The sequence below is a fragment of the Cheilinus undulatus genome, linkage group 4 (genome assembly GCF_018320785.1).
Source record: "Cheilinus undulatus linkage group 4, ASM1832078v1, whole genome shotgun sequence".
Taxonomy (NCBI): domain Eukaryota; kingdom Metazoa; phylum Chordata; class Actinopteri; order Labriformes; family Labridae; genus Cheilinus; species Cheilinus undulatus.
The window spans coordinates 12,171,633-12,193,260 of NC_054868.1; the positions used below are offsets into that span (position 1 = coordinate 12,171,633).

General features: G+C 39.3%; 1 protein-coding gene across 2 annotated transcripts; it reads left to right on the forward strand.

Annotated features, from left to right (window-relative positions):
• The first annotated feature begins 517 nt into the window (after positions 1-517).
• On the forward strand, positions 518-21,505 carry clgn (calmegin). 2 transcript variants are annotated; one of them, XM_041786224.1, is made up of 15 exons: positions 518-699; positions 3,714-4,025; positions 8,935-9,008; positions 9,197-9,255; positions 9,621-9,762; positions 10,509-10,590; positions 10,803-10,995; positions 11,165-11,354; positions 11,474-11,587; positions 11,685-11,841; positions 14,482-14,697; positions 16,121-16,237; positions 16,327-16,468; positions 16,584-16,738; positions 19,473-21,505. In XM_041786224.1, the coding sequence occupies exons 2-15, from the start codon at positions 3,714-3,716 to the stop codon at positions 19,545-19,547; spliced, it is 2,028 nt and encodes a 675-aa protein (XP_041642158.1). In that variant the 5' UTR covers positions 518-699; the 3' UTR covers positions 19,548-21,505. The 2 variants fall into 2 exon arrangements, with proteins under 2 accessions (XP_041642158.1, XP_041642159.1); XM_041786225.1 differs by having other exon boundaries at positions 16,590-16,738.
• Positions 21,506-21,628: the final 123 nt, after the last annotated feature.

Sequence of the window (21,628 nt, forward strand, 5' to 3'; positions counted from 1 at the left end):
GGACTCATTTTAAACTCGTAATTTGGGAATTTCAACATGTGACAGAGTTTATTTGTCGTTTACAAAGCGTTGCGTGGTTGTTGTTTTAAATTCTGTGTCTTATTTAAATTCGTTCAGTAAAGATAAGGAAAACGCACTTTTACAGAACTGGGCAGTCGGTTCATTTACGGTTTGCCAGTTTTTAAAACTGTACCTCATATAATAGCAAGACAACAATAGGGAAAGGGAACGTGTTGACATTATTGAGCTAAATATAGAAACTATCATATTTCAGCATTCTCAACAGCTTTGAATAATGTTTCCATCTTAAATACGAGGAAATATAACAGTCAGCGGAAGATTCATGTATAAATAACGACAACTAGCCACGTGTGAAACGATGGGGAATATACTACGGCGTAACATCGTCACCCTCCTTATTCTCGAACTTATATTGAAACGATCGATTGTACTTGAAGGCACCATGCACACTCTTGCTGTCTGAATTGCGCATGCGCATTTGCACGGACTGGCTTGTACTCATCAACCGCGCAGTACCGTTGTCCGAGCCTACTGTCTTTTATAAACGACTACCGTTGTCTTCCCTACCGTTGTCGATGGTTTTTGCACTCAGTTGGCCAAACGTCAAAAATAGCTCCCATTATCTTTTGAATCGAGAGTCAGATTTGGTGGAGTATTTCTCTCAGCAATTAGAACAAGGTTTGTATGCCTGCTTTCATTCATTCTCTCCATCCCTGCCTGTGCGACATCACTGCTAATATAGCAAGCTAACCGTTGCTAACATCTTCCTTTTTATTGCCCTACTAGATCTTTTCAAAAAGCGGCAGCCTTGAAGTCCTTTCTCAAAACTGAGTTTTTGATGCTGGACCACGCACAGTTATTTAGCTTCTCGTATAAGACTATACCCGTACGAGAAAAGCATTTGTTATGCTAACGCTTGCTGTTTATGATTGGCGCGTCTCCCAGCTAGCAGGCTAGTAAGCTAACGGAGCAGGTGCTTCAGGCAAAGCCATTCGTCTAAAAGAGTTTGGACATTGCAGTGTTCAGTGGCAGCCATGTTATCTCCACAGCCAAGCCGACTGGCCTTTTATTAACAAATCTTAGTTTTATTTGTAAAGTTTTTGACTCAAAGTGATTGTATTAGGCTTGTTGAGGTTGTGTGTTCTGTTATACGAGGACGGTGAGGGACGTTACCCCAGTACACGTACTAAAACAGAGTGTGGCATCTCATCTGCTGTGAATTTTATTAGACATGTCAGTAATGGGCTATATCATAAGACATTTTTATTTTAGAAATACAGACTGCGTCTGCGTACATTTTCATGAGCCTGCCTCAGTGAGTCTGAGATAAGCTTATAGTAGTACCTTCTAAAATAAAAATATAACAGTTAGTTGGGCTTTGGCCTCATTATCATTGATAAATCTTCCGTTGGGAGACTATGCCCATGGTCATTAAATAAATATGTTGTCATTATGCCAACTGATTATGTTATTGCACATTTCTATAGGAGCTCGTTTGTGTTCACAGTCAGAAGTATTTTAACAATTGCTGTCTTCAGCCCCTCAATAGAATTGTAACTGGAGGCTGAGTTTACTATAGTAACATACTTGACAATGATATGTGAAACTGATATTTTTGGAAGATTGATGTATTCATTTACAAAAATGGTATTTCTCTTACTGTCCTTGTTACTGTTGCACACACCTTATGCTATGGCTGCTTGATTATGGAGATTACTGTAATCAAGGTTATATTGAATGGTACTGAGGCCATGATTCTTATATATACCACACTGTGCATTATTTCTCTGCAAGGTATTTTAGATTGTTCCAGATCCAACTCCTCAAAGTCAAAGTGATTCTTTTTAACTCAAAGGGTTCTACCTTTTTTTGATGACCTTCTTTTGCTCTCTCACTTTTCAAATAACCAGAGTATGTGTCAAGGCTCCCACTGCTCCTCACTTAAATAATTGCAAGATCTGTTTTGGGGGGGGGGGGGTAGACCACACACTGCCCTGTAAAAGACAGAAGGGTCTGCTCCAAATACCACACATGACAAAACCCACAGACAAAACAGGTGCAACACTGCTTATGGTACACAAAATATTTCATCAAGATCATCTTGTGTTCATTGTCACAGGAAGCCAAAATTATAATTGAGATTTTTAATTTAAAAAGTGATTCAGCACTACCAAATGCGCACTTAAAATGCAAATAATTTCCTTTTCAGTGATCAAAAAGTAAAAACTAATTTCAAGGGTCGTGACTTTTAATTGTTATGTATTATGATACTGATCCAATTTAAATATTGTATTTGAAAATTGGGACAATGGTAGTTTCTCCAATTTATCAGACCACAGAATCAAATAAATAATATTCCTTGAAGCACCTAAAAATTAGTCAGATCTAAGAACCAAGTAGTGCTTTGTTCCTGTATGGACACAAAAGAAAACCTTAAATAGTAAGAAAAGAAAGTCTGAACAGATTCATTTTTGGTAGGGCTCTGACATATCCTGCTTTCAATATGACCACTTGATATCTTGACTCTATTCTGTGTTGCTAAAGCAGAAAACCAAAAATGATTGTTCAGCAAGTTTTGCTCTGACAGACGCTTCTTGCTTGTACCTGCAGCAAGCTATCTTATTTTACAAGATGCCAGCCTTCATGTTTTGTATAATCTCATTTTATAGAAAGTCTCAATTTACTATCACCTTGTCTTGCATGAGCTCTGCCCAAGATTTCATACTAACTATATTGTTACTTGCTTTCAGAAAAAAACATTTGCACAACGTCCAATATAGACGTCTCCAAGACTCAATATTATATTTTGATGTATTTATTAGGCTATATATATTAATAAATACTCAGTATTCAATATAGAAATCTCTCTAGCTCTAATTAGTGCTCTTCAAACATCACCTCTCCCATATGCTGGTCAGAATTATCTTTTTATTCTACTGGGCTCTAATGTAAGTAAATTAAACAACAGCAACATGGGAATTAAAGTTAAGAAAGAACTGAAGAAATCATGCCATTGTGCTGTCTGCAGTGATCCTTTTCAATTTCTGCTGCTCACAACTAGATTGAGCAGATGTGGCCAGATCAATAGGAGGCCATTAAAGCTGTTGTTTGGTGTAAATTGTACTATTGTTCAGCAGAGACTCTCAAAGGCTTGAAATGCAGATAAGGCTCACCCAATGATAGTATTCCAATACTTCTTGCTACAAATGAGGATCGAAGGGATTTTTTTGAGAAAGGGGGCTGCAAATCCAAAATGGCTAGATGTATTTTACAGGTGTAAAAGCATAGATTATTCTGGCATATGCATGGAACAAGTCTCTGTGATTTATCTTGTGAGAGTGTATTAAAGGAGAAAAATAGATAGATTTTTAAGATGTGTGTGAAAAAGCTTTTGCACTTGTATGACCTCAATCTCTCTTAATTTTCCTCCCTCACCATCTCACACCTCATCCCTCCATTTTTCTACACACTTGTGTTCTCTATTTATATCACTGACCCCCGCACAAACATCCCACTGCTCTCCATAAATAACATCTACCTCATTTCCACCTGCCTTTTCTCCCCCACCCCTCCTCCCTTACTTTTCTACACCCTCTGTGCTCTCTCCACCTCTCTCTTCTCTGATGGCCTTATCTCACACTCTTTACCCCCTTCTGCTGTCACTACACTTCTTTCCTATTTTTATTCTACAGATGAAGTTGGACCGGGGTTGGATGTGGTGCATGCTGCTCCTGCTCTCCCTGGCTCTGGCTGCTGTGGCAGCCCAGGAGGAGGAAGAGGAAAAGGAGGTTGATGTGTCTGATGTTTCAGATGATGCTATGGGCTTGGATGAGGAAGAGTTAAAGGTTCTGATGGGGGGAGAGGAGGAGGAGGAGGAGGAAGAGGAGGAGGAGGAGGAGAAGGGAGAAGAGGCCACTGTGATGGATGATGACGACTTCGATGAGGCAGATGGCAGAAGCACTGAAGGAGGGGAGACTGCATCGGATGGAAATGTCTCCTTCCAGGTCAGAATCATAGGTCGAGTTGGCTGCAAGTTTGCATCATTTAAAAAAATAAATATTTAGAGGATACTCATGTCTGTATAAATAATTTGATATCAAAACATATGTCCATTATGCAAATTAATGCAACTCTGTAATTGGCAATAGGAAGGCTGGAGTGCACATCATATTTTTTAGCTGTAATGACACGTTTTCAAGTCAGATAAGTTCAGACAATACCCTTCATATTAATACAGTATATGTTGATTTGCAAAAGATCAGACCTAATGTTCAGAAAAAAAATATATATATACAGTAAGAACCACCAACAATAATATATTTATGGACCAAAAGAATTATCATATTATTTATGTTATTTAAATATTTTTAAAAAGCATTTCTTTTTCAATGTTAAGGTGCACTTATGGCTGTAATTATTTGAAAGGTGGTACAGCTTTTATCACTTTGCTTCTATGTTCTACCACAATGGATGCGAAATGAAACACTCAAAGTGTAGGCTTTCAGCTTCAGTTTAAGGAACTTCACAAAAATATGCCATTTACCTTTTAGGAATTACAGTAATTTATTCAGAGTACCTCCATTTTCAGGGACTCAAAAGTATTTGAACAGTTAACTGTCAAGCAGCATCATGGCCTAGTTTGTTCTGTTTCCTTCTTGCTTCATGACAAATAAAGCAGACAGAAGGCCTGGATATGATTTCAGGTGCTGACTTGGCATTTGGTAGCCAATTTGAAAAGAACTATCAATATGAAGTCCTAGGAGGTATCAGTGCAGGTGAATCAGGCCATAATATGACTGGGAGAAAACATGAATACAATCAATTTAATAACAAAAGCGTATGGAGTGCAAGATCAAAAATTTAGTATGTTCTTTAATAGAAAGAATGCACTGGCAGTATGGATGGGTACAGAATCCAGTATTTTTTTAGGTACCGACCAAATTCCGTCATTACTCCCGAGGACCGATTCACGTAAATTCAAACGGTACCATGTTTCAGTACATAAATGCATCCCTGTGACTGCAAAAGAGCGGAAGAGTAGTTAATTTTCCATACCGGACGCAAACGCAGCATTGCATGTGCGAGAGTAATGACGTTGGTAGCAGCTAACTGAATCAACAAAACAAGCATGGCTGATAGGAAGCGGTCGAAGGTAGCGCTCCACTTTTTAAAATACGATGCAGGTTATGCTGCAATATTTGTGACATGAAGTTCAAGTTTTAACACGGCAAAACTTCTAATCTGAGGAAGCAGTGGGATGATTGATGATTCAGATCAGCTGCCACTGTTTCCTGCTCATTCGCCCCCCTCCCTCTTTCTCTCTCTCTCTCGCTCTCTCTCTCTCGCCCTCTCGTACCGAATCCTCAATTTAAACACCGTGATTTGCCCGTTTATCATGTGGATATCAACCATGGAAATATAGTAGATAAAGGAATACGTTTGTTCACTCAGTCACCTAACAGACACTGGATTAAGGCATGGTGCGGACTGCCTAGTGTGACTGTGTTCTAAAAGTTGCTCTCCATCTGGATGTATGGATTCAGAGAGATTTTGAAGGAGTGACAGAGCCACAGGCTCGTCCTCACTGCTTATTTTCATCACAGAATGAAACAATTAGCCACTTTCTGTTAATTTGTTGCAGTAAATACAAATATAACATAACAGACCCTGTGAGTGATGTTTATGCTTCTGCGTGGACAGGCACATGATTGATTGATTGATGAGTTAGGAGCAAACTGCCTTACCAGGGAAAGATGACGTGTTAGTTTTGTTGGAAAAAGAACTGCATGAGGAAAGAAGATGTGCAGTACACATAGTTCATGGTAGAGGAAGTAGTTTATTTACTTTTATTTGTAATACTTTATTTGGTCAAATTTTATACCTTTATTTATTTAGTTTATTCTGCTCTCGCTTAACTGGACAGCTTAGCAGATAGCGAACATCATATCCATGGAATAAAGACCCAAGAAACCAGAGTTGAGTTAAGGGCTTTAGTATGGATTCTTCCTCATTTTTTTTTAAACTGTGAAAAACATGACATAATGATATTACAAATTGTTCATGTACATTTACATGATAAAATAACTCAATATAGCAAGTAGCTGTCACCTATCTGATCTGCCTGTGGCAAACAACAAGAACTTAAATACTGTACATTTTTACACCACTAGGTGTCTCTAAATGGCACACAGAATGTGGGGCAGAACATAGTTATTTGGACTCCATACTCTATTGTTCATTTGTTTTAAACTTATTCTCCCTCCATGGACCCCAACGCACATTTTTCCAAGAGAGGAAATTGGAGGAATAGGAGGTAGTGGGCTGGGTTTTAATTTGTGCAATATAAAGAAAAAACACTGGGTAGTTATAGTAGTTTAGGTTTTTCATGTTGGAATATTTTTTTTAAAACACTTGTGATGTTACATTACAAATGGTGTACAGTGTTGTTTTGATGTATTTGATACTTGATAGTGTTTTGATATTAAAAATCCTCAAATTTTGAGGTTATATAACATTTATTGCATATTATTCACACTTAAAAGTATCGAAAATGGGTACCGTTGTGTACCAGTACCGGTTCACAGGTACCAGGAATCGGTACCGTACTGGTTCAAATGTGAAAGGTACCCATCCCTAACTGGCAGGCTCAGCAACATCAAAAGGCCTGAAAGACCATAGAAGACCCCTTATAACAACTAGACAAGTCAAGGGTACTCTGGAGTAGAGCCCGACCGATTGATCGGTGGGCCGATTAATCGGGCCGATTATAGTGTATCACAGAATAATCAACATCGGCCAATATGTAGCCGATATATTAACTTTTTTGCTGCGCATGGATTCTGTCGCTCTGCTGCTCTGCTCCTGTGTGTCCCTGCTGAGCTCAGCCCGAGTGCCTGGCCCCTCCCCCTCACACACACTTAGTCACTCAGCTGCAGCAGAGAAGAGGACTAAGACCAGAGAAACGGCAAGAGAGACTGCATTTTTTTAACTCCATGGTAAGCTGTGACTTTATAAAACAATATAACCCTACACTTTAGTGCCCCATGACAATAACATCCTCACGGAAACACACTGTTAGGGCACATCAAGGAGAGCATGCTAGTTTTTCACAAAAGTTTTAGAGAGCCTATTACAGTGTTTTAACGTTGTTTAAGTTGCATCTTTGTGAAATAAACAAAAATAAATGCAACTGTTAATTCACTTGTCCACCATTACCTAATATAATACTATTATACAGCGTTTTTATGTGTCGTATCATATATCGGCCAATATATCAGTTATCAGCTTTTTTTTTTGCCCCCAATATCGGTATCGGCCCCAAAAATCCCATATTTGTCAGGCTCTACTCTGGAGGCGGTTGCTGTATCATTGTCAAAGTTTACAAACAAGCGACACCATCATGAATGTCAATACAGAGGCAATACAATATTTGCAATACCAGCTAAAATAGTTAGCTCATTCTATCTAAAACTGATGAAACCTAGCGTTACATCACGAAAATCATACCCCAGCTGTGATCAGCTGGTAGCCAGCCTCATCTCCCCCACCTCAGCCGCCTCCTTTAGGGCTTAAAGCTTGTTGCACTCTCATATTCAGATTCATGCTACTATAGATTAAGTGCTTCAGAAATAATTTCGTTGTTTTCAATATACATGGTCTTATTTATGGAATTTTTTTGCTTGAATTTGTCAGGGAAAAAAAAGGATTATCCCAAGAATAATCGCATGTTATATCGCAATTGCAGTATTTAGAAAAAATCGCACTTGGATTATTTTTTTGGTGTTTTTTTTTTTTTTTTCAAACCACTGGTCACATTCAAGAACAGCAATACCAGATTAGACTTTACCAGAAAATATTTTAAAAAGCCTCCAATCAAGATGAACATGTGCCAGAATGATGGGACCATGTGAAAAGTACGGAGAAGGAAGGGACCAGCTCATGATCGAAAGGATACCACGTCATCTGTCACACATGGTGGAGGCAGTGTTGTGACATGGGCATGTACAGCATGTCTGCCCTCGCTGTTAATTGATGATATGACTACTGACAAAAGAAGCAAGATGAATTCTTGACATGTATGGGCTATATTTTCTGCTAACGTTCAGACAAATGCTGCTGACCTGATAAGATGATGCTTTACAGTGAAGATGAATAATTACCCAAAACATACTGCAAAAGCAGGCCAAGACTTTCTGAAGGCAAATAAATAGAATTTTCTTCAACAGGAAAGTAAGTCACCTGATCTTAACCCAATAGAGCATCGTTTTCATAAACTGAAGACAAAAATGAAGGTAGCAAGACCCAAAAATGAGCAACAACTAGAGGTGGGAAATTAATCGAAAAATAATCAAAACCGACATTTAGAGCCTATAACCAACAAAAACCTGCCATGTCAATTATTTCAGTTTTTTCCCTTGTAATATGTCGCTCTACTAATGCACCACCCCGTTAAAAACAAACTACTAGCTGTGTAGTCACATGACAGACAGCCAGGTAGTTTCATTTCAGCTGTGTATTTTGATTTCAGTTGTCTCAAAAATAACCATTAATTGTTAATCTCTGCATGTTCCTCTCAGTTATTCGTTTTAACATTATACAAATATTTACAGACCAAACAGAGTTGGAGGTTGGGGATGGAATAATCGTCATTAATAATAATCGAGGTAAAAAACCCATTTAATCGTGATTTTGATTTTTGCCATAATCGCCCAGCTCGAGCAACAAGTGTATGTCAAAGATACAGCTCTGGATATGGTGAAAATGGCTTGTAAGTGTTGGTAAAATTATATTTTTTGAACTTTAATATTAATCTATTGATGGATGGTTTGAAACAACAAATGGTAGATACTTAACATTTACATTCATAAACATGACTCGTGTGTGTACTTGTGGTTTTGTGTTTTTGTACCTCAGGTAACATACAAGACTCCTGTTCCAACTGGAGAAGTCTATTTGGCCGAGACGTTTGATGATGGATCACTGGACAGGTACAGACAGACAGCTAACCAACCAAGCTCTACTAGATGCAGCATAATACAGCATTAATGTTTGATGCATGTCCGGATACACTAGCTGTGAGTAGTACTGAATGACTAGGATAGCCTTACACAACAGTGGTGTCAGTATGTTCAGTGTTTCATGAAGAAGCTGAGAGTTTTGGGATTGATCTCCACAGATGGCAGCTATCAATGACGGTGAAGGGGGATGCAGATGAAGACATTGCCAAATATGATGGTTGGTTCCTTTAATTGTCTTCTAAATCTAATTAAGTGGAGAAGAGTTGCAACTTGTTCCCCTTTGTCATTTTCCTTAGGTATGATGAAAATGGGATTTATTTTCACCAGTGGGTCCTATATATAATGTTTTTTTCCATCCTCATCAGACTAAATAACACTTGATGGTATATTGTAAGGTATGGGGTTACAGTTTCTCAGCTCAAGACAATGTTCTTGAGCTCATCTTTTGACTCATTGAAAGTGACTTAAGAAAAGGCTGTGTAATCTCAAGCACAATGTCTAGCAAAAAAATCTCAACCAATTACTACGCTAACCATGACGGTGAGAACTCTTAGGTTGTTAAATGTCTTTTTTTCTCCTAAGGGAAGTGGGCTGTGGAGCAGCTGAAGGAAAACAAAGTTCCAGGAGACTTTGGTCTTGTTCTCAAGTCCCGCGCAAAACACCATGCGATTGCTGCCATGTTGAACAAACCTTTTGTCTTCCAGGATGAACCTTTGGTTGTACAGTGAGTTCAGACCTCTAACACATACATGCACATACATCGGACCATCTGTGTTGATTCCAGTAGGTTTTATATGGCTAGAAAACAGTGGCACCTTTAAATTTTGGGAAACCAAGTATTTTTGCGTCTTTGTTAATAGAATCAACCAGAGGCAACCAACTAATTTCATTTCTGTCTCCTTCAGAGACTCTGTCTGGAATAACTTCACTTGCACTTCCAGCTGAATTGGTTACATTTTTAGCAATAAGAAATCAGGTCCTGCAAGGTTAAAATATTTCCCTGCTGGAAACCAATAACCAGTGTACAATATCGGCTGCCCATCTGGCCCCTGGCAGTGGAAGCAAATCACATGTTGGCCACACCCTGGCTCCATCAGCAGTTTAACCCAAAATCAAGACATTTTATTGAATGGGTACTTACATTTCTATATGGCGATACAGATTTGAAGAGGGAAAAAAAGTAGAGTTTTATGCTTTTCAGGTGTCTGAACAGGGCAACATTAAACATGGGAGGTCTGACGGACTTTTTGTAATGCAACCTCACAATCAGAGGGCAATAAATAAACTGAGAGGCTTTATCCCAAATGTCATTGATTAACTATACAAGGTCTGGTTTGACAAAACATCCTAAAGTGAAGATCAGGAATATCATTTCATCTAATAGTTGGTCAGAGAATGAAAGTGTCGTTGATCACATCAGGCCCCAAGTTCCACAACATATTTTGTTGTTTTTTTGTGTTCCTTTTGCAGGTATGAGGTGAATTTCCAAAATGGAATAGACTGTGGTGGAGCATACATCAAACTCCTTTCTGACACTGACGATCTCAGTCTGGTAGGTATACTTGTCTTAACTCTACCTTCCACCATTGATAATGTCCATAGTTGAATACCATCGTGCTTTTTGCTTGTTAATGTCTGGATGTGCACAAAAAGTTTTTTTTTTTGGGGGGGGGGGGGGTTGTCCAAACCAACACAAGCGCAACTACATTATCAGAAAACTCTGGTTACTCTTCAATTTAAACTTTTGTTTCTTCTGCACTGAAGGAACAATTCCATGACCGCACAGCGTACACTATCATGTTTGGACCAGACAAGTGTGGTGAAGATTACAAGCTGCACTTCATCTTTCGTCATCTAAATCCTTTGAACAAAGATCTGGAGGAGAAGCATGCGAAGAGGGCAGATGTTGACCTCAAGAAGTTCTACACTGACAAGAAGACTCACCTCTACACTTTGGGTACAGATAAGATAAACTTGTTTTGAAAGTGTCCATAATGAAAAACTAATAATATGTAGTACCTCCTGCACCAGACTGAAACATAAATACTTAACTTCACACTTTTCTCATTTTAAAAATGTACTTTTCTTGTCTTTCTCACATGATAAAACATTTTTTGTGATGTCAGTTCTGAATCCAGACAACAGCTATGAGATGTTCATTGACCAGTCCAGTGTGAGTCGTGGCAGCTTGTTGCATGATGTGGTGCCTCCAGTTAACCCAGCCAAAGAGATGGATGATCCGAATGACTCCAAGCCAGACGACTGGGATGAGAGGGCGAAGATCCCTGACCCTGAAGCAGTCAAGCCTGATGACTGGTGACTACAACCCCTAAGCCAGTAGACAGTGCAGCTTTTGTTGCTGATTGGACATGATTAAATGTTAGGGCCTTGGTGACCTTATCAATAAAAAATGGATGTGCTTGTATGTGCCTCAGGGATGAAGAAGCGCCAGCAAAGATCGATGACCCTGATGCGCTGAAGCCAGAGGGCTGGCTGGATGATGAACCAGAGTTTGTTCCTGACCCTAACGCTGAGAAACCAGAGGATTGGTAAATGGACGCATTTATCTTGGCACAGTCTGTGGATTCTTTTATAGTTGATAATCTAAGGAAATAATTCTGTCTTAAAACTCCCCTCTGTGTGCAGGGATGAGGAGATGGATGGTGAGTGGGAAGCCCCGCAGATCCCTAACCCAGCCTGTGAGACTGCCCCTGGCTGTGGGGAGTGGAAGCGTCCCATGATCAACAACCCTCAATACAAGGGCAAATGGAAAGCACCTCTGGTGGACAATCCCAACTATCAGGTAGCTATTACTGTAACTTAAGGTTAAATAGTAACTGTTAATGGACTTGAGCAGGTATAGTGCTTTTCTAGTGTGACTACTCATAGCTCTTCACAACAACCTATTCACTTGACCAGTGTTTCCCACAATTCTGAATTTTACTTGCAGTGGTAGCCAGTGGAAAGGGCCGATATTAAATGTGTGCACAAAAAGTCCACTTCTATATAAGTATCTATCAATACTTGAAGTTTAACTCAATTATTTGATATATTACAAAATTTTCATTAATATATTTCTCTAATCCAATCAAACTAGTATTGGAAAAGTGAGACAAATGACATAGTATCCTGTTAACAGGGGTCACCAAAACTAACAACAAGTAACTAACAAGGGTTAACTTCAAGTTAACCCTTTACCTACTGAGTCTAAAAATGGCGATTTGGACATATTTTGTTATTATGGCTGTAAAATAGGAGGTCTACAGACAGTTCCTCTGACTTCATGCTTGGTTTGTGCTCTGACATGCACTGTCACCTGTGGGACCTTATATAGACAGGTGTGTGCCTTCCCAAATCATGTCCAATCAACTGAATTTACCACAAGTGGACTCCAGTTAAGTTGTAGGAACATCTCAAGGTCAGTGGAAACAGGATGCACCTGAGCTCAATTTTGAGCTTCGTGGCAAAGGCTGTGAATACTTATGTACATGTGGTGTCTTAGTTTTTTATTTTTAATAAATTTGCAAAAATTTCAAAATATTTTTTTCACATTGTCATTATGGGGTGTTGTGTGTAGAATTTTGAGGAAAAAAATGAATTTATTCCATTTTGGAATGAGGCGGTAACATAACAAAATGTGGAAAAAGTGAAGCGTTGTGAATACTTTCTGGATGCACTGTAGAAGCCGATGTGCAGAGCGAAGTACGCTCCAGTACTAGCGTATGTACAGTGGGAAAAACAGCCTTCTCAGGACTGTTAAAACATGAAAATGCTGAAATGGCTTGTCGATTTCCTCTGGGGGGCCCGCCTAGTTCTAACCTATGTGTGGAAACACTGCTTTACATTTACACACTGATGACAGGGGAATATGGAGAGTGGCCATCACTATTAACTAATTCTATTTGCACACATCCATACACATTGACTCGCCATCGACGCAGCAGTGGGGACACATCAACATGTGACTGCAGGAGGTGGGGGTTGATCCTAAGACTTTGGCTGCGATACAATTGACTGTACCTGTATTGAGCCACAGTCTCCTCAAAAGTAAAAGAAGTTAAATTTTACAGCACACTTTAGAAACTTACAACTTAATTACTGATATGTGATTTGACTATTGTTGTTTTCTGTCCCTATCATCATTTTATTTATATTTATTTGGTGTATTCATGCCTCTTTGCTTGCTATAACTTTGTCAATGTATGCCCCCATAAATGCCATATCTCAGAAATATATTTCAATTAAGATTTTTTGGTCAATTATAAATGGCTCCATAATTACTCTTAAAAACATTTTAGCTATAGTTTGAAAATCATGTCTTAATTGTGATACATTTTTTAACAAATATTTAATAGAATTAAAGGATAAAGTATTTACTTTTGTTAAAGAAAAGGTCAGAGTGAAAGTTATATCTGACATATTTTATCCTCTGAAAAAAAATTCTTGTCATTTTTTTCATCCCAGTCTTCATAACAGGGACAACAGGAGGCAATAATCTCAAACTGAACTTGGATTCAAAGACGTAGAGATTTGATTTTGTTGATTCTTGTGAAAATTATGTAGAAACCAAACCTGAAGGAATTTAATTATATTTTATTTATTTTCCTTTTGGTATTGAGGTTGAAATGCCATCTGTTGTTGATTAGTGGTAATCTCCCCCTGCTTTAACCCCAGCTTATCTGTGCATTCTGATTTTATGAGAATAACCTACTGGCAGTTATATTTTTAGCAGAGAAATACACAGGAAAGAAGGGCCTCATCTGGGTAGTTGTTAGTTTGTTTGCTTTTTGGTAGACCTAATAAAGGTATGATCTGTCTTCCACACTGCTCTGCCACAGGCACACCAATATCTAAGGATTTCTGCTTGATCAGTGTTTTAAACCAGGGTCATTGTACAGCCCAACCCATGGCACTGTCCCATACGGCCTGCGTATGTTTTGGTGTGAAAGTACATTTTTGAAAATATTTGTTATAGATTTATATAAATTAAAAACAAATCAAGCATAGTTTGAGTAAAACACATGCACACTTACCAGCCATTGTCAGGCTTTGCTTAACTGGACTGTTTTTAAGCCAAAATGGTACCAAATGAAGAGCTGTATGGGGGCTGAAACAGTCTTATTGTTGAGCTCTTCTGTCATCCAAGCACACCTGAAACACAGAAATGCGTCCACCCAACCTCCCAACCCCAACCGCTGTAACAGGACAGAGAGTCCAAGAGAAGTGACAGATTGTGTGACAAAGAACTCCTTCACCATCCTGGCAGATGCATACCAGTGAGACTGTTTAATCTAGTTTAAAACAAGAACAATGAAGAACAAACTGCAGCACTGAGCCAAATGGCGGTTAAATAGTGTGTGTTACATTTAGCACCTCTGGCTCTTTTTGTGTTTGTGCACAAGCCGAAACCACCCTGTGAACTCTTCTAATTGTTTCTCTCAAGGGAGTCTGGAAGCCACGCAAGATCGATAACCCGGACTATTTTGAGGATCTGCAGCCCTTCAGGATGACACCATTCAAGGCTCTGGGCTTAGAGCTCTGGTCCATGACCTCAGATATCTACTTCGACAACTTCATTATCACATCTCACAAAGAGGTGGCTGACCGGTGGGCCTCTGACAGCTGGGGGCTGAAGAAACTGGTGGCCAGTGCTAACGAGGTCAGTGTGAACAAAGAGAGGGTATCTCACTGGCTGACACTTTCCTTGTCTCTATGTAAATGCCATTGACCATTTGAAAGTCTTTTTTAAAGTTAAAGGATCACAATGCTTCACTACTAAATAGGAGTGTAACGAGATCAAAATGCCACAAGAAGCAGCAGCTCTTCTTACAGAAAACAATACCAAACTGGAAGTTTAAAAAGATTACAAAGATACCCTAGAGAGAAAGCTAATGAAGAAACGGAGCTGATCCGTGATCCATTAAGATCACAGCTCCAACCCCACCCCATCCTCCACGTGCGCTACTTGAGGCCGCACAAGATCCACCAATGCATAATAATTTCATCGTAACAGTGTGAAATCATTCAATGCTGCTGGAAACCTGTGCAGTCTCCATGAGGAGAATACAGGGTTGATTTAGTTAGTGTATGCACACAGACTCGCTCATAGTGCCAGTGTTTGTGACTTTTTAACTTTGAGTTGCTGCTTCGTCACATCTTCTTGTCTCATCGTCTGTCAATCACACTTCCATCAGCTGTTGGCTGCGCTATCATCAATCAGAAGCTTACCATGAGTAGCGCAACGGGCTGTTGTATACTGCAGCGGTAAACTTAGTAAAACAAACTCTGTCTGAGTGCAATAGAGTCCACTGTTAGCTCCAAAAAGCGAAGTTCTAGTCCCAGTTAAACACGCCCTGTTTGTTGTCTGACAGGCTGAGCAGAGACACACACTTGCTCACAAACGCACACATTAACGCGTATCTGTGCATTGTGTCCACCACTGTCAAAGCTCATATGAGAAAAAAGACGACAAAACAAAATCTATTTCTCTAAATTACAGCAAACACTTTACTGACAGAAATATTTCTTTTGAGTGTTTAAAATATGGATGTACTTAAAGAGGATGAGAAATAGTTTAATTTTACTGATGCAGCTCTTTATATTTCAGTCTGTTGTAAGCGGTGCTTAAAGTACTTTTAAAATAATCTAAATGCTTTTAATATATATAATTAAATATGATTTTAAATATAATTATCGTAATTGTAGCGATGAGTGCATAGTGTAGTAAATTAAAGATTTTGTAGACTACTAAAATGAAAGGTTTGATTTGAAGAGCATTAATATGTATAGTTTGACTCAGAGTTAGAGAAGACAGACTGTTTGGAAGCATTGATAGCTTATTCAGTACAACAGGAGTTAGTTTAAACATTTCTGAGTAGACCTGAATGCGTTGCAATTATGGCTTTCAGTTTTATAAAGGACATGTTATCCACCCATGTATTTTTTTTTCCAAAATTTAAAAAAAAAAGTGTAAAATCTCATCTCGTCTGGTCTCATGTCTCGTGGGCCCAGATCTTGCCTCGTCTCGTCACACCCCTACTACTAAAGCCCTCATTTATGTGTGTATTTGTGTGTGTTTTCAGCCTGGGATTTTTGCTCAAATGATGTTAGCAGCAGAGGAGCGGCCATGGCTTTGGGTGATCTACATTCTGACTATTGGCCTGCCTGTAGGACTAACTGTGCTCTTCTGTTGGCCAAAGGTAATGTTCAGTGCAATGAGTCACATATTTATTCTATGTTTCCATGTATGTAAACCATTTAAAGCTAACTGTTGTCATAATTGTCTCAGAAATCTGAGGAAGACTATGCCTACAAAAAGGTGGATCCTCCCCAGGCTAGTGTTGAAGATGAGGAGGAAGAAGAAGAAGAGGAGGCAGCAGCAGATGAGGAAGGCAAAACAGCAGAGGCTACAGAAGAAGCAGCAGCCGCAGGTAAGTGGGTCAGTCAGAGGGTGTCAACCTCACTGTTAAGAGACATTTACTGCTGTATTGTTCTACAGTTAAATTTCCTCACTGTCACCTTCTTCACTGTCACTCTCTCCCAAAGAAACAGAAGAGGCTGAGGAGGGAGAGGAGGACAAGGAGGATGAGGAAGCTGAAGCAGCAGGCGACAATCTAGAAGGAGATGATGAGGAGGAGGAGGAAGAGGAGGAGGAAGGAGAAGAGGAAAGCAAAGCTCCAGAGAGAACGTTAGAAGATGAGGTCAGTGTCATTGTGAGTTTTTCTGACCTTTCCAGCATGAGCTGTAGGTGGAAACTATACCTGGAATCAAATCCTCTGATGTCACCTCCTTTTCTCTTTGTTGCTTTCTACTATGAACTTCACATTGTTGTTTCATCCAACATCCATATTGCTCATGGTAATTACCTGTTGAAATGCTTCAGTAACTATGTAATAGAACTTATTGTGGTTTTATTTTTTCTCCAGCTTCAATTTTTAAGACTGAACTCTAGGTTGACAAGGTTTTCTTTTTTAAAGTTATTTTATTTCATTGACATTAGTAAATACATAGAAAGTACCATAAATTATGGTGTATTAGACATACCTCTAATACCTATTGTTTCATCAAAAACATTGGCTGCAACCTATATATCAGTGCAACTGATCTGCCGGCAGAAATAGTTCAGACATGCACAAGAGCAGCCACCACCATGAGACATTACAGGCAACCTGATGCGATTGAAAATTCACCTTCATTGGTTGTATTGCAAGCAGCTGCTCCGCTGCTCAAAGCATGCTTTCAAAGAAAGTCACACAAACTAAGCAGGCCAGTGGTGCAACTTTCTAATATTTTTACCCCCTCATTAGCGTATAATCCTGCATTAATGAGGAGTGGTGTTCTGTTAAGCACACGAACTTTGTGGAGTTCTGGTTTGATTTCATCTAAAGACAAGTGGCTAGCAGACAGCAGCATGACTCTCTGGCTGTGGGTCTGTGTAATTCAAAACTATCAAAGTTACCACTGGCTTAGAGCTCAACTAGGGCTGGGCAATGTGGCCTAAAATTGATATCCCAATATATTTTTGCTATATCCCAATACACTATATATATAAATCACAATACTTTGAAATGCCTTCTAAGTGGCAGTAATTTAGTAGTTTAATTCAGCCCCAAATGACACCAGTTTGGTGATTAAAATAGACTGTTCTATTGGATTTTTAATATAATTGTATGCAGAAAGGGCAAAAATCACTATAAAGCCAAATTTAGCAAACTGTTTTATTTTGAAAAGGACTTTATTCAAAATTTTACTAATAAATCTAAAATACTTGAATCGTGAAATTCTTTCTTTTACAGTGTATGCAAAGTTCTGAAATGTTTTCTGTGTTTTGTTTACTGTTGCTGATGATAAAATTATTTTCCTCATTGAGGGTAAAGTAAACCTGTACAAAACTCACCGATCCTGCATGCAGCCGATGGCCAAAATCCTGCAGTCTAGTCCACCATTCAGTCTCACAGCTGTGATTATATTAGTCTGTTGTCTGTGCTGATGAACGCTGGACCAGTTTCTGACATTTTCATAACATGAGAGCATCTTTAGACCTTCTTCAAGAAACTCTCCTGTGTGATCATGGGGGGAAAGCTTGTTTGGATGCAGGAACATTTAAACTCCTCATTGTTGGTGTTTTGAACTGTTGAAGAGAAGTGGATCACTTCTGTCCGCTGCTGGGCCATCTTCTCTCTGACATGTACGACTTTGGTGGGGAGTTTACAGCAAAATGTTTGCACCCAGGCAAATCACGTATTCTGGGTGGGTTAATGAGATTTTTAAATCCTGGCTTTTCAACAACACTGGGCTAATGTATTTTGCGAAGTGTTGTGTTACTGCCACTGTTATCCCGGAGTCATAACAGCATATTTTTATTGGCATATTTTAACGATTACCGCGTGAGTTCGACCTCTTCCTTTTAAAAGTTGAACGACTGCTGGATGACAGACCCAGCGCTGTTTTTCGTTGTCCATCTCTGAACGCTGCTAACTAGCTGCTAACTCGCCACACTGTTCTGTTTACCCATAGTGTTTGCCTCCTTCCTTCTCCCATGCTTCTCTCGCCTCCGCTGATACAAAAACATGCGTGTGCGGAGGAGAGTTTTCTGGATGAGCTTTCTGCAGTGAGAGTTGCGTTCAGGGACAATAGGAGAATATAATTTAAACTTGATGTTCGCGGTATAGTCATTTTATACATTGTGCGTGGCAAAGGCCGCAATACATCGAGTAAACTCGATATATCGCCCACCCCTACGTTCAACGACCATTACAATAGCTGTCAGGTTGATTATTAATCCTGTTATGTTATTTTCCTCCAGCTCTCATCAAATGGTCAGAATTGTTGTTGTCATGGTAAAAATTTCTTTATAACAGATTATTTAATGCTTATCCAGACAAAGGCTGTCATATGACATGAGAGGTCTGCTTGTTAGGTGGAAGAGCAGTGCTAAAAGCTGTCTGAAATTCTGCACACGTGTGCTCCAGTTCATTGTGCAAATATGTCAGTGGGATTCTAGTAGAATGGCCAAGCAGAAGAACAGCAGTTAGCGCTCATACATGTTTAAAAAGCAAGTTTCCGCTCAGCAGGTCAGGCTGAACAGCAGTGCACCATTGATGGATGAAGCTCTCTCTCTCTCTCTCTCTCTCTCTCTCTCTCTCACACTCTCTCTCTCTCTCTCTCTCTCTCTCTCTCCTCTGTACAGTTAATGCACTGATCCCTGGTCAAGTAAAATAACCCAGTGTTAGATCAGATGTTGCTTAGAACTGTAATATCTGTTAAAATATTTTTGTTATAGGATACAAGGACAGCAGAATGTTCTTGTCTGAAATGCTAGATGTCTGGCCCCAACCCAGTATGAGTTTGACACTCCTGGTCTAGTTTCATTATTAATGCCCCATCAACATATTTAACTTGTTTTACCTATTTTTTTCTAATTTTGTTACACAGCCAAAGGAGGGAGGAGACATTGCTGAGGAAAGTCACAAACAATCTGTGAGGAAAAGGAGGGTACGGAAAGACTGAAGAAGTGAACCCCCTTGTCTACGGTCTCCTTGCGCCCGTGATGTGGAGGAGGTAGAAGGGCCCTCTGCTGCTGCTCCCCGCTTTCTGAGCTGAGCAGCATGAATTTCCTCCAAACCCACCGGTAGCCTGCAGTCACCCCGGCTGCCCCATTCATATCTCCTCCTTCCCCTCTGCTAAACTCACCACAGGCTTGCAATCTCCAAACCACATCTTGTCTCATCTCACCCGTCCTTCCATCTCCCCTCTCCTGTTTGTCTGCTTGTTGAACTATCAGATCTACAGATAAGGGATGAAATTATTTTCCTCCCTATGAAAATGTCATTTTTCAAAAGTATTTCCCAAGTACTGTCAAACAGAGCAAGGAATTTGTAACACAGCTTTCTATACTGTGTGTAAACTGAAAGATGGCCCTCAGTTTTGATTTGATTTTACAAGCTTTGAACAGTGGTTTGTGCTATGTATAACAAAAAGGTCAGTTCCAAGCTAGGCGATTCTAACTTTTGCTCACTAACATAAACAGATAAGCATGACCGACACAGCGAGGCACGTCATGACTCATAGACAAATGGGTTGAATCAAAACAGGTGACTTATGGAGTTATTGCTTATTTCACAAACTATGAACTTATATTGAGGCAAACCGTTCTCTCTAGGCTCACTCTAGGCTCTCTGCTGTAAAGAGGTAAATACGGAGTGTGTGACATGAAAGGAGTCAGGGCGCCCTCTATTGGATAAATAATAGAACAGACATCACATCTAAGCAAAACCACAATTTTCACTACACTTTATTAGTGAAACACAAATAATAACATCAGCATCTATCTGTCAACTTATGGCTGATTAACTACTATTTTACTAGGCCCTAATCAGCCAGCAGATTCATCGGTCAGGCCCTAAAAATTTAAAATGTCTTTCTTTGTTTAACAGCACTTGGGAAATGCTTTTAAAAATGTAATTTTCATAGGGGGGCTAATGGTTTCATCTTCATCGATATCCCATTGAGATTTTGTGCAGTTTGCAGTTTTCCCCTCTTTCTTGTGCTTCTACCCCCCCATTTCTCTTCCCTTTTCCTTATTGTCTAAATGCCTGCCTAAGAAGCCTTGCCTCCTTCCCCCTCAGTTCCTGTTTTCTGGTCTCTGTTGTCAGTCTTGTCTCTAAATATATGCCATCGTAGCTCAACCAGTGTCTCCTCTCTGAGTGAGGGCAGCAGCCATTCTGCTGTCATGTAGTCGTTCATACCATTATACAATCTTAGGGGCCACATCTCAGATGTAAGACTTTATTCTCGTTTCCTTTGTTTAAAAAAACAAAGTCTGTCTTGCTCAAAGTTGTTTGGGGAGGAGATAAAGCAAAGCTGCAAAGAGCAGCTGTTTGAGATATTGTGGCAATGTCAGAACATTTTTGCTGATAAAATTGCCTCTGCTTAGGTTAAAAATTTTATCTCTTTAAAAAATAGATGATCTGTTTAGTTACAGTAGTTTGTACAGAGCAACAGTTACTTCTTTTTTGACTAAATTATAGCAGTTTGAGAACTGAGGACTAGCACTGGTAACACTATTTATTGGTATGTTTTAGTTTGTTTTATGCCAGTATGAATTTAAAAATGCAGTGTTGAGTGAAACATGATTCACCACTGATGTCTAGAATCTGAGCCTAGGTCTGTTTGAATTGCTTTACTGATGTAAAGTTATGATCAAACATCGACTTTGTAAGCACTAGTGGCGTAAACAAGTCAAAGCCTTGACCACCAGGTGTCAATAAGGCATTTAAGTATGTTGGTTCAGCCTCAAAGCTGTGAAGACATTTCTCATTCAGTCAGTACACTGCAGTGATTTCCCACTATATCTAGAATAATGCAGTTCAGATGCTGGACTTTTGCCTGGAAAAGATGTTAATGCTAATTTATTTGTTTTTTTATTATTATTATTGTATCAAGCTTTTGTAGTTCATGATTTTTGCTGTTTACATTTGTTTGCAAATTGTACAATGCTAATGAAAATAAAACTATTTAATACAAAATACTCGTCAAGTTTGATCAATAGAGACATATTTAACACATCCATTTCTATTAGTTTCCTCTGA

Excerpts from the sequence above, each read along its gene's own strand:
- clgn (XM_041786224.1), top strand. The coding sequence starts at position 3,714 with ATGAAGTTGGACCGGGGTTGGATGTGGTGCATGCTGCTCCTGCTCTCC. Across the intron at positions 4,026-8,934 it reads ATGGAAATGTCTCCTTCCAG|GTAACATACAAGACTCCTGT; the intron begins GTCAGAATCATA and ends TTTGTACCTCAG. Across the intron at positions 10,996-11,164 it reads GACTCACCTCTACACTTTGG|TTCTGAATCCAGACAACAGC; the intron begins GTACAGATAAGA and ends TTGTGATGTCAG.